Source organism: Primulina tabacum, chromosome 16, assembly GCF_025594145.1.
Source record: "Primulina tabacum isolate GXHZ01 chromosome 16, ASM2559414v2, whole genome shotgun sequence".
In the NCBI taxonomy this organism is placed as follows: Eukaryota; Viridiplantae; Streptophyta; class Magnoliopsida; order Lamiales; family Gesneriaceae; genus Primulina; species Primulina tabacum.
In genome coordinates this window covers 23152731-23165980 of record NC_134565.1, presented here as the reverse complement: position 1 = coordinate 23165980, position 13250 = coordinate 23152731, and the positions used below count along the sequence as shown (strand labels likewise).

At 37.0% G+C, this 13250-nt stretch overlaps 1 protein-coding gene across 1 annotated transcript; it reads left to right on the top strand.

The window, feature by feature from the left end:
- Nucleotides 1–7996: 7996 nt before the first annotated feature.
- Nucleotides 7997–12963, top strand: LOC142529498 (pentatricopeptide repeat-containing protein At5g48730, chloroplastic). The gene is made up of 3 exons (XM_075635052.1): nt 7997–8321; nt 10977–11383; nt 12147–12963. The coding sequence occupies exons 1-3, from the start codon at nt 8034–8036 to the stop codon at nt 12823–12825; spliced, it is 1374 nt and encodes a 457-aa protein (XP_075491167.1). The 5' UTR covers nt 7997–8033; the 3' UTR covers nt 12826–12963.
- The last annotated feature ends 287 nt before the right edge of the window (nt 12964–13250 follow it).

The following is a 13250-nucleotide window of genomic DNA, read 5'->3' as shown; positions in this document are numbered from 1 at the left end:
ATCCACCTCGATACCACTGCTAGATATTATATGACCCAAAAATGCTACCTTCTCCAACCAGAATTCACACTTACTGAATTTTTCAAACAGCTTGTGTATCTGCAAAACCTGCAACACTGTACTCAAATGCTGAACATGCTCCTCATGGCTCTTTGAGTAAATGAGAATGTCGTCAATGAACACTATGACGAACTGATCTAGGTAGGGCTGGAATACTCGATTCATCAAGTCCATGAAAATCGCTGGAGCATTCGTCAGTCCAAACGGCATTACTAAGAACTCGTAATGCCCATATCTAGTCCTGAAGGCTGTATTATGAACATCGGCATCCTTTACCTTCAGCTGATGATAACCCGACCGAAGATCTATCTTAGAGAACACTGTGGCTCCCTGCAACTAATCAAACAAGTCCTCGATTCTTGGAAGTGGGTATTTATTCTTGATCGTTACCTTGTTCGGTTCTAGGTAATCGATACATAGCCTCATGCTCCCGTCTTTCTTCTTCACAAAGAGCACTGGTACGTCCCATAGTGAGAAACTAGGGCAGATGAATTCTTTGTCTAGGAGCTCATGAATCTGTTGCTTGACTCTAACATCTCAGCTGGAGCTAAACGGTACGGTTCCTTCGAGATTGGCACGGTGCCTGGCACAAGGTCAATTGAAAACTCCACCTCTCTCTCTGGTGGAAGGCCTGTGACATCGTCCGAAAAGATGTCAGGAAAATCTCTGACTACTGGTACATCAGCTATTGACAGAGTGGGTACGTCAGGTGCAGACACAATGCTGGCCAAGAAAGCCTGACAACCCTTGTGCATAAGTCTCCGCGCCTGCATGCAAGAGATCATGCGAGGGAAACTTCTCCATTTAGCTGGCTCAAAGACAAACTGTTCTATGCCTAAAGGTCTTACCAACACTGACCTTTTCTGGAAATCGATAAGAACTCTGTTCTTCGTCAGCCAGTCCATTCCCAAAATGATATCAAATTCTGGCATCAGCAACACGATCAGATCGGCATACAGTAAGTGGCCCTACAGTTCAAGATCGATGTCTCTGACCACGCTAGTAGCTGATAATTCTTCCCCTGATGGGACTGTCACTGAATAGCTCACGTCGAGTCCAATAGACTTGACGTCTAGATGATTGGCGAATGTCTCTGAGATAAAAGAGTGGGTGGCCCCTGAATCTATCAAGGCCTTTGTGACGACTCTTTTTATGAAAATATTCCCTGAGAGACGATAGCACAACGCAAAAATTATATCCCAAAAATTCTAATCTTAACCTCAAGCACAGTAGAAATCTCTAAACCCAGTCACCAAAATACTAACTAACGCACTAATAATCCCAAAATCAAATTCAAAACATGCATGGCAAAATAATATTGGTGCTTAACTAAATGAGTTTACCAGTCAATAATGTCGTGTCTGGGTTCGCCTCCTGAGCATGCATGGCGAATACTCTTCCCCGGGTCGGCTGCCTCCATTGTGGGCACTCCTTTAACATGTGATCGCTGGCCCCGCACTTAAAGCACTTTCTCGATCCATATAAACACTGTTCCGGATGCTGGCGATGGCACTTCAGGGCACATCGGGTACTCACCCGACCTTTGAGGAGCCTTCTGCTGTGGAACAGGACCCTCGCCCTTCGGTGGTCCCTGAAATGGCTTCTTCCCTGACTGCCCTTGGTAAAGCCTCTTAAACTGAGGTCGCTGTTGTTGCTGCTGCGGTGCCTGATAGGGTCTCTTGCCCTGCCTGTCGTTCTCAATGTCCTTTTGGTCCTACTCCGCCGCCAAAGCTCTAGATACTGCAACGGCATAAGTAGTCGGACCAGCAACCCTCACATCGCGGCGCAAGATCGACCGCAACCCATCAATAAAATGCATCAGCTTCCACTGGGCATCATTAGCTATCAGGGGCACAAAATGACACCCCCTTTTAAACTTCCTGACAAACTCTGCAACACTGCTATCTCCCTGTCGTAGCGTCATGAATTCCCTGGTCAGTCTGGATCGTACTTCCTTAGTGAAGTACTTGGAGTAGAATACCTCTTTAAACCCATTCCACGTCAGTGTTTGCAAGTTCACTGACACCGATGCACTATCCCACCACAGTCTGGCTTCCCCTTTCAGAAGAAATGTGGCACACCTGACCCTATCTGCATCTTGTAGCTCCATGAAAGCGAAAATCACCTCAATGGACTTAATCCATCCTTCAGCTATCATCGGGTCAGTAGTCCCCGAGAACTCCTTAGGATTCATCCTCCTAAACCTTTCGTACTCAGCCTCTGGTCTGGGCCTCGCCCCCGTGTCCACTGCCGCCTGGTTCCCCACAAACTGTGCAAAGAACTGAGTCATACCTGCAAGCATCTGTTCCTGCATATCTGGTGGTGGAGAAGGAGGAGCGTCTCTCCCCTCCTCTCGAGCCTCTCTGCCCTCATCCCTCACTTCACGGTTAACCATACGTCTAGGAGGCATACTGTTCCAAATTTATCCAATACATAAGCCCAACATGCATGAATATAGTACCAATGTCATAAGATGCACGTAATTTGAACTTGAAACATGATATGCTGAAATCATGACTTAATGCTTGATACATAGAATAATTCAAAACCTTAAAACTTAAACACTTGAGGTGTGACTTCGTAAGATTCTCGCAACTGGCGGTAAGCATAACCCTTTACAAGAACACCGCTCTGATACCAACTGTCACGTACCGTATTTTTGAACTACTTGAAATTTGCGGAAAAAATGAAAATTTTCTTACACAACTCTCAAATTTCGATTTAAAATAAATAATTCATCCAAAAATAATTGCAATAAAAAATCGTGAATGAAGTTTGCTAAAAACACTTGTTTAAACATCGTAACCCAGAACATGAAATCAGAGTAGTTGAAGCATTGCATAAAAACTAAAAAAACATGGGCGGTCATCGGGTTTAGCCTCCCACTCAGTCCAAGCCAGCTCACTGGTCCGCACCTCTCGTTAGGGATGTAAACGAACCAAACCGTTCGTGAGCTATTCGAAGCTCGATTCGATAAAAGCTTGTTTGAGCTCGTTTAATGAGGCTCGTTAAGATAAACAAACCAAAATCAAGCTTTACAGTATTCGGCTCGTTAGCTCGTGAACATGTTCGTTGGTAAGTTCATGAGTAATCTTTTACATGAAAAAATAATAGTTTTGATATTTGATTTATTGATTTTGCATATTATTTATGAAATATATAGAAAAATCTATTAAATTTATTTATTATAATATATTTACAAATTTTAATAAGAATAATATATTTTTCTTTAAATATATAATTTACTTTTTAATTAATTTAATGAAAATTTAAATGTATAATTTATATTTATTAGGCTTGTTTATGCTCGATAAAAGCTTGAATAAACTCGTGAGCCATGCATATATTCGTTAAATAAAGCTCGAGCTCGGCTCGATTATAAACGAACCAAGCTCAAACATTCAAGAGTTCTGCTCGGCTCGACTCGATTATATCCCTACCTCTCGTCTACTCAACTTCATCCTCACCTACATCAATCAAGTCTAGTGAGTCTAAAAACTCAACATGCATAAAATGAAAATAAAAATTAATATGTAATAAAATCACATGCATCTTTAAAATAATACGTACATACTTGAAACTTGAACATGCATGTAAAAGATTGAACTTACATACATAACATAGACGTGCCATAACGTGAAAATTTTCCGAAACATGCTTGCAACATACATACGTGAACATACATGAACTTCATCATTTTGCGTAGAAATATATTTCAAAGCAAGTGACTCATACATAAATACGCCTGATCAGACTAAACCACAGTACTGGGCTGGCAGGGAAAGTCCAATACCACATACATGAGATCCCCGTTCATACTTTAACGGGTAGATTCGTCCCTGGTCATGCTTTACCGCTTTTCAATCCTGATCTAAACCAGGTCATGCTTTACCGGGGTGGAGAGGTCATCGGCCACGTTCACCGACTTCCAAACCCATTCATAATTTGGTCACAAGACATTTAGCATACCTAAAAAACTTAAAAGTATTTTCTTTTGCACGTCGAACATACTTAGTTGGCGTTGAGGGATTCGTTGGATCTCGCTTGGGCCACTGCTGTGCATACTAATATGAGTTCAAACCCTTAACTTTCATAGCTTAGACGTAGGTACTCGTGCTCACCACCAAAGTAACTAAATAGCTCATGACATTCTAGATCACTCGGGACTTGATCTTGTTTAATCACCGCACTAAACCAAGACATCGAACCCCAAAGCAAACAACATATTTTTCCCAAAAAAAGAAGTACACGGACCCAGTGCCCAGGTCCGGCTATAGGTCCGTGTAGGCTCTGTAACATTATACCCGAAAAGAAGTGAGGAGATGGACCCCGTGTCAGAGTCGTCTAAGGGTCCGTGTAGGCTTTGTAAGTTGACACTTCGAAGGAAACAAGGGCACGGACCCCGTGTAAGGGTCCGGCTCTGGGTCCGTGTACCTACAGGAGAAGCAAACCAACGATAATTCATATGCTTGTGACTTAGTCTCCCTAACTCGATCATTCCGACCTTGAATCGACACCTCGAGACCTATCGTAGGATACTATAGCACTGACTCAAGCCTATACAAATACCCCAAAACAACTACGCATCACAAGCACGCAACAAATCCGTGAACACGACACATGACGCAAAACCATTCATACGACTTCTATATCAACCAAGTGCCTAACGATACTAATCGAAACACCAACAATCACCCCAACATTATTCTCGAAATACCTAAATGCAGCAGCGATCACCCGTCAATCTCCAACGAAGCCTGCAACAATAAAACTTCAAGAACACATCAAGAGCGTATTTTTCAGAAAACGCAGTTTGAGCAGTCCCACGAAAACGATCACAACTCACTCATTTCTTATCCAAATATTTCGAATTTATTATCAAATCGAAGGTATCGAAAAGTTCTATGTTTATTTTTGTTAAAAGTTTTTCCAGGAAAACGATCGAAAAATCGCAGTATTTAAAATGACATCAAATTTCGAGTTTTGAGATCCGAAAACGTTTCAAAATCGATCCAACATTTTTCTGCTCAAACTTTGCACAACATACTTAAATTTTCACGCATAATAAACAACAAAACGTATAATATGACAAGATCGATGCAAGAATGAAAGAATATACATGCCTTTAATCTTTAAAGTTACCGAACCGACGACACCGAAGCGAGAAGGATGCGAGGATTGATCCGGAACGATTTGTGGCTCGCTTTCTTTGAAGAAACTGAACGAAAATTGCTGGAAAACTGATGAGGGAGGGGCGGCTGATCTCTTGTTCTAAGAACCCTAAAATTTTCTTCTAAAAAAAGAGATGAAATGTGTATGTGTGTGTGTTGTGTGGAACGTATATGGGTGTGTGTAAAAGTATGTATGTGTGTGTTTTTGTGAGTTAATAATAGGGTTAATTAGGAGCTAAATTGTGTTAAAATTAATAATTAGCAAACAATTAAAAATGCTAACCCACTTTTAACTTAATAAAATCCCTTAATTTAAAATGAAATGCACATTTGCCAAATTTTAAAAAAATTTTAAAATCCTAAAATCACTAATTAAATCAATTAGGCTTTAAAAATGCTAAAAACTAAATAAACATTTTAAAATACCACAATCCTAACTTAAAATAAAATACCACATTTTAAAATCGTCATAATCGTCGCCGGTCTCTTTTCCTCGATCCCGCATCGAATAATCGCCTAAAACATGAAACTCAAGAAAACATTTAACGTGCATCACATAAACATAAATAATTAAAAAAATGCAATTTAATAAATCATGCATCGTTAAAAAAATCATTTTAAACTTAAATAAATAATTTAACAATTTAAATAAATGCATGGATTTTACGATTTAATTATTTATGATATGATATATGATTAAGAGCTTTTACGCCATCTTATTTTATCAATATTATTTTAAAGCTGGATGTGCATGTATATGTATCTATTGTTACGTATGGTTAGAACGTGCTGAGTCATTAGACTCACTAGGTTTGGATGGATGCATGCAATGATATTTTGAGGGAGGCGCTGACGCTTGAGTGGATTGAGTCTGTATTTCCGAATTAGCTTGATAGTTAAAGTTTTGAAATAAAGATTTTGAGAATGATATATTTAGATATTTTTATATTTTATTTTGAAATTTAGCGTTGATTATGTTAAATGTTGAAGTATGAATTTTTGTTAATTGACGATTTAGGGATTTTTTTATGCACTTAAAATTTTTAAATGTTAAATTCCTTTTTAATGGATGTTCGAGTTGATGAGTTAAAAAAAATTTAATAGGATTTTAAAGTTAAAAATTAGTTGACGTTTTAATGGGGCTAATTAGGGTAAGCCCGAATAAAAATAAATGTTATTCTGAATCGCAAGGAGATGTGAACCCACGGCTAGTTGTATCCCTGAACCATTAAGGGTCGCACAAGTATCGGATTTTGTGTTCCAATTGAGATAGTCATATTTCAAGGAGTTGGAATTTGGCGAGTATAGTTTGATGGAGATCAAACAGAAAGTTTATAAAGGAGTTTATGGGTTGATTCCATATGATGGAAGAAATGAAAGTTAGCATCATTGCTAATTAATGAAGGAGAGTAAAACTGCCTATTTTGTGAAGGAGTTCACTAAAACTAGCAGCTGACAAATATAGAAAATGAAAATTTCGATTTTATTATATGAACAAGATTTGTATCCTTGACACATCGGCGCTCTCGGATCGTCGATCAAGGTTATAATGAGTTCGAAATCATTTATTTAGTGAATTGAGAATTTACTGATTAAATAATTGTACTATTAGTGGTGACTACTAACATGTACAAATTCCCTTAAATCTTCTAGAGGAGTTTAGAATTTAATTAACCTATGAGTTAATTATATAAATTAAATAATGATTATTTAATTTAATTTATATATATTTTATATTGTGATATAAAAAGTGTATATATGATATTAATATATCATGTATTATCAAAAAGTTGATTAATCTATTATATTAGTGTTATAGGAATTAAATATAATGAAATTAGTAGAGTCCTTGTAGAAGAAAAATCCTGATTAAGAGAAACTCCTGATTAGATTAAGAGTCTCACTCTATAAATATATCATAACAGGACATAATTCAAGATAGATTTTTTCCATAAAAATTCACAAAATTCCTTCCCCAATGGCAAAGACAACTCACGGCCACCTCATGACATTTGAAAGAAAATTTTGGCCAAAGCAAATTAGATTTGCTAAATTGTTGATTAAGAATCAATAATTATTTGTTAATGATTGATTAATAATCAGTTAGCACAAAAATCCATGGTTTAGAATCATGGAAGTCTTGGCCACCTTGAGAAAAAGTTAAGGATATTTTCAGCCACTTGTCTCTTCCATCATCGTGTCCTTCCGATGCTGCACCGACTCCAGAATTTGGAATCGGATGCTACAGTCTCAACGCACAAATCGCTTGCTATTTTTAGTGCAATCCAAGCAAGGAACAAAGCTTATGATCGTGGATCTAGTTAGGCGATCAAAGGAACAAGCCATTTGTAGGGATTTACAAGAAGAGCTATTTCTCCTTAAAATCCGGAATAGTTTGGAGTCCAGCGTTTAATATGCAAAGATATAATCCTAAACGCCTTATGAATGGTTTTAAACACACGATGCCCAAACAAAAATTTTTAAATTTTCGCTGCGTCTTGGATGCGATAATACACATTTTACAAAATCATCGCATGTATAATCTAAAGGAGTGTGTTATAATATATTCTTGTTGTAAATGATAATTATTATTTACTTAGATTTGATATATTTAAGATAAGATAAATATAGTAAGATAATATATATATATAAAGATTGTATGCTGTAATTTTTTTCTTATGTAATTAAGTTCAATAAAAATTACTTGTACTTTCTATTATGATTTATAACATAAAATAATTTATTTAATACAAAATAATGTCTTGTGAAAATCCAAGAACAAAAAGAGCACCACATCAGACCATGGCGTCCCTCAGCGGAGCCACCACTCCATTATCGTTGCACTGTTGTACCGAAATGCCGAGCAGACCCGGACCACAAGACCGCACGAAGAAGCTGAAGGAGAGAGAATCGCGAGAGGAAACCAACAGAAAGATAGCTTCCCAAAAGAGCATTTCAATCATTCTGAGGAGGGAGGCCACAAAAGAAGTCATTGAAAAGAAGGGAGGTTCCAGGAAACTATTGCCCAGAACTGTTCTGGAAGCCCTTCACGAGCGCATAACCGCTTTACGCTGGGAGTCGGCTCTTAAGGTATGTTGGTTGTTTTTTCCAGTTTCTGTTTGCGGAATTTTGATTTTATATGCGTTTTATGGTTTAAAGTTTCTATTTTTTTATGTTGTTTTGATATTGATAAACCCGAACTTTGGTGCCAAGGCTCAAGAGGAGGTTATATCAGTTTGCTTAATTTGATATTGTCAAGTGTTTAAGGAGCGATTCCCAATTCAGTTCCTGGGTCAGCCAAGTAAATTCATTCCTACCATATTGATTCACATGCTATTTCAACTATTTGTGGCAGATAATAGATTCTTGGAAGTTGAGTGAACTCATGTAATCTCTACCCAGCCATGTCTCTTAAGTTCCTGCCGTATATACACTTATATTCTACGTTCATATTTTATTCAAGAAATGAACCCGGAAGGAACAGACAAGAGTATTTAGCACACAGGACTACAGGAGTCCTTTTGTTAAATTTCTGACCCTCTTTCTTATTTTCTTTTCTAGAGCTCCAGTGGACCTGGAAAGGAATGATGAAAAAGAGATAAAAATTGGACTTATATGGATATCGTGTTGTCAAGAGATAGCAACCTCCGTTGGTTGACAGTACTGTTTCTCAATAAATCTACGATGCATCAAATGTTTGTAGTTTATGATATGAAATATTGGTATAGTTTCATGCTTTGAGGTAATGTATAACACAATAAACCTTTGTTCTCGATGTAGCATAGTAGCATCTATCAGTTTAAATCCATAGCTACGGATTAGAGTTCTTTTAATAGCTCTAGGGGCTTTTGGCATTGATGTTTACTCTTGATGATATCAACCATAATAGGAAAGATAAGTTGAGTATTCATGGTCTGTGTTTGGCTGATCAATGGATCCGGATGTAACAACATTATCATAATTCCTGCTGTAGTAGTTGGAATAGGAGATAGTTATGTTTTTCTTGGTCTCTTGCTGCTGGTGGGGTCGGATGAATACCTTTACTAAGGAACTCTAAAGTTTATATATTCCTTGTTGCATGGCATTTTTGTGCAATTTGTTGGCGATGATCTTCGATTGTGATCCAAGGAGGAGGTGGAGAATATGCGTGGGTGGGCTTTTAAAGTTCTTGAAGATGAGTAGATGCTTCACAAGTCATTAGCTGATTGCTTACAAATTTCGCAGCAATTTTGATGTATTATTGTTGCAGGATGTAGAATAGATATTCTAGTTAAGATTGTTTTGTGTCCTTAGAGGATACAATCGAGTATCATTATGCCCTGCAATTGTGATTAAGGACTAAATGTGGTTTTCGGTTTTGTTACATTAATTTGCACATGTAGACATAGTAAATTTAGACACCTGATGACCTATAATTGAAAGGTTGTATCACAGATTCCTTGCCTTCGATTTCTTGTAGCAACTCTTAAAGAGAGGAAATCATAGTATGCTCAAATATTTGGCAAAAAAATTCATTATGTGCATAATAAACATCTTTAATTTTAAATTGAGAAACAGAGAGAGGCTTACTTAATCTGTTTTGATTCAGGATGCTTGCACTCAAATTTTCATATATGAGAACATTACAAGGTACTTTCTAAGGATAAAAAATATGATCTTTCTGCTTGCGTACAAGATGTTTTGGGGTATAAAGTATTAAATCTTGTCTATAGAGTAAGTTATTTAATTGTTGGGGTAAAGTAAGAGCTTAGAGCCTATGATATGATTGGGCATTTTGGTCAAACTTGTAAAACAAGGGGGAACTTTAGCCATCTTACTAGCATTAATATCATCATGTTTATCTATGTCGTGGCTCTGATCAATAAGATGACATCTAGATTTTGTCTAGAATACCATTAAAATCAATATAAAAAAACGTAGGAGTTTGTCACCAGAAATTTGACCAAAAAGGATCATCTAACTATTATGGAACGTATCACCGAACACCCTCCCCCCCATCCCTCCTCCTCAAAAGAGTCTTCTTCATTAGAGAATGATTGCCAAACAATTCCCCATCACGAGTTTTGTGGATTGGATCATCAGTATAATATATAAATAGAAGCCCCAGTACTTGTAGTTTTCTTTGAATAAGATCTCTATTCTGCAATGGCTTCATAAGATATCTTGCGTTTAGAATCTCTGTTGCAGTCCAGTTTCTCCACCACTGCAAACCCTAGATAGGCTCAAGCAAGCATCAAACAAGTGATTCACTTCTTTTTCAAGAATTATTTAGGTTAAGGAGTGCGCAAGTAAGTTGCGAAGATATTTAATAAAACTACCAAATAAATATTTACATTATCAGTATTCCCTAAATCCTGTATTGACCAACTTAGAATTTATCGGAAAAAGATTTAAGAAGTTGTGGCATTGAATATTGTGCCATTCAAATAATAGTATGACTTTGATCAACGATCAAGTCATTCAACTTAGATTTTTCAGCACCTTGAGTGATTTATTGATAATACCATGACAATCTCAGTTGAAACCATTGGATTTTGAAAAAAAAAAATCTTGTGGGCAATGCAAGTCAACTTACGTATTTAGCATTATTTTGTGCACTTTCATTTTAGAATAATAGATCGTTTTTATTATAGTTAACCGACAAATGAGAATTGATATGTCTTTTTTGTCACCTTTTGGAGTTCTATTTCTAATTCTTTGGAGTGAGTTTCAGCCTGTCACTCGGTCTCTGCCATTATGATTCAGGTTTTTGATCTCCTTCGAGAGCAACTATGGTACAGGCCCAATTCTGGTATATACATAAAGCTGATTGTCATGCTTGGCAAATGCAAGCAACCCGAGAAAGCTCATACATTATTTCAGGCAATGATTAATGAAGGATGTTTTATGGATCGGGAAGCTTTCACTGCTCTTTTGTCTGCCTACAGCCGAAGTGGCCTTTTTGAGAAAGCATTTTCTATTCTTAATCAGATGAAGAACACTCGTGGCTGTTCACCTGATGTCTTCACTTATTCAATCTTCATAAAGTCTTGCCTTCAAGTCTATGATTTTTGTAAAGTTAAATCGCTTCTTTCTGACATGGAAATTGAGGGAATCAAACCCAACACAATCACATACAATACTCTCATTGATGCCTATGGAAAATCAAAAAAGTAAATCTTCTTGTTCCTTTACAACTTCATTCTCAATTTGGTTACGCGTTGAAGTAAAAATTATATAAATGTAATCTCTGGTTCTCAATGATAAGTATATGATAATATTCGTGTTGGGCTCAAATAGTGTAAACATATGTTAGTTACATTTTTAGGTTGGTTTTACATCAAATTGCATTTTATAACATGTTGGGCTCGATAATTCTCCTTGCGGCCGGTCCTGTATGGATGGCTGTGTCGAAAGGTCCAAATGTGGTGCTTGCGACCAAAGAATAGTCTTAGTAATTCTGAGTTACTATTACCATTAGCTATAATTTAAATTCTAAATACAAATCCTTTATTTTTAGAATTAGCATCGGATGTGTGTTGATAATGGATTATATTAGGAGGGAGACTAGTGGGGAGTAACATTTTCCTTTATTGTTATGTGTGGTTGCCAATGGGTCACTACCGTCAAAAAGTTGCACTTAAACTATTGTGTAACTTAAAAGATTTGAGTTATGTCTAGCTGTAAATGCTCGGTTCTTCAAAATTTTAATAGAACACTTTCACAATAGTCATTTATATGTTATGCATCTAGATTTCTTATTGTCTTATTTTCTGCAGCCTATAGAACTGAAAATGGTGGGATTTGGTTCTCCATTTTTTCCCCTCTTTCTTTCTGTTTTTTTCAAATAGGTGTGAAATCGTTTTATTCGTAACCAGATGGTTTATATTTTCCTCGGTAGAATGATGAAGATTTTGCGTCTTTTGTTCCTTGTAGGTTTGCCGAGATGGAATCATTACTCACGCAAATGCTGAGGCAACAAGAGTGTGAACCTGATGTATGGACCATGAATTCCACACTGCGTGCTTTTGGTGGTAGTGGACAGATTGAAATGATGGAGAAATGTTACGAGAAGTTTCAAAGTGCTGGCATTGAACCCAACATCAAGACATTTAACATACTCCTTGATTCTTATGGAAAAACCGGAAACTATGACAAAATGGGAGCCGTAATGGAATACATGCAAAGATATCACTTTTCATGGACCCTTGTCACTTACAATATCGTCATAGATGCATTTGGGAAAGCTGGGGATATAAAACAGATGGAATTTTTGTTTAGGCTGATGCAATCTGAGAGGATAAAACCAAATTGTGTTACACTTTGTTCACTTGTTAGAGCTTATGGGCTGGTCGGTAATGCTGAAAAAATCGCAGCCATTCTGAGATATGTTGAGAATTCAGATGTTACTCTTGATACGGTGTTTTTCAACTGTTTAGTGGATGCTTATGGCATGATGAGTTGCCTGGCAGAGATGAAAGGTGTGCTTGAGATGATGAGAAGGAGAGGTTGTATACCTGATAAAATCACATATAGAACCATGATAAAAGCATATTCAATTGGTGGTATGTCAACCCATGCCAAGAAGCTCCAAAGTGAACTTGCTTTATTGTAGATTATTTCCGTTGATGTAAAAATTCGTGAATATATCCATTAATATAACATATTGAGTTGGTATCGTGGGTTTTTATGCACTTTCACGATGCTTGTAGTAATGTTTTTGTTAATAATCCATGTTATTATTTATGTTTCATGCGTCACATGTTATGTTAGCTCAAGCACTTGCTATCGACTTCCGTGTACTACGCTGTGTTATTACAAAGATCTATCCATCATATGTAGTCATGTCTGCTCTAGGTGAAAGTTGGGAGGGTCAGCCGTTGATAAAAATATTTTAGTTTTCTACTAAACCGTATTTAATCATCCTCTTGGCTAAACTGTATATCTATATTGTATATGACTGCATCTGGATATAATAATCTGCTGGCTTATGATTTCAAATCCACTTAGATTGATTGGAAAATTTCGAAGAAGTTGCTA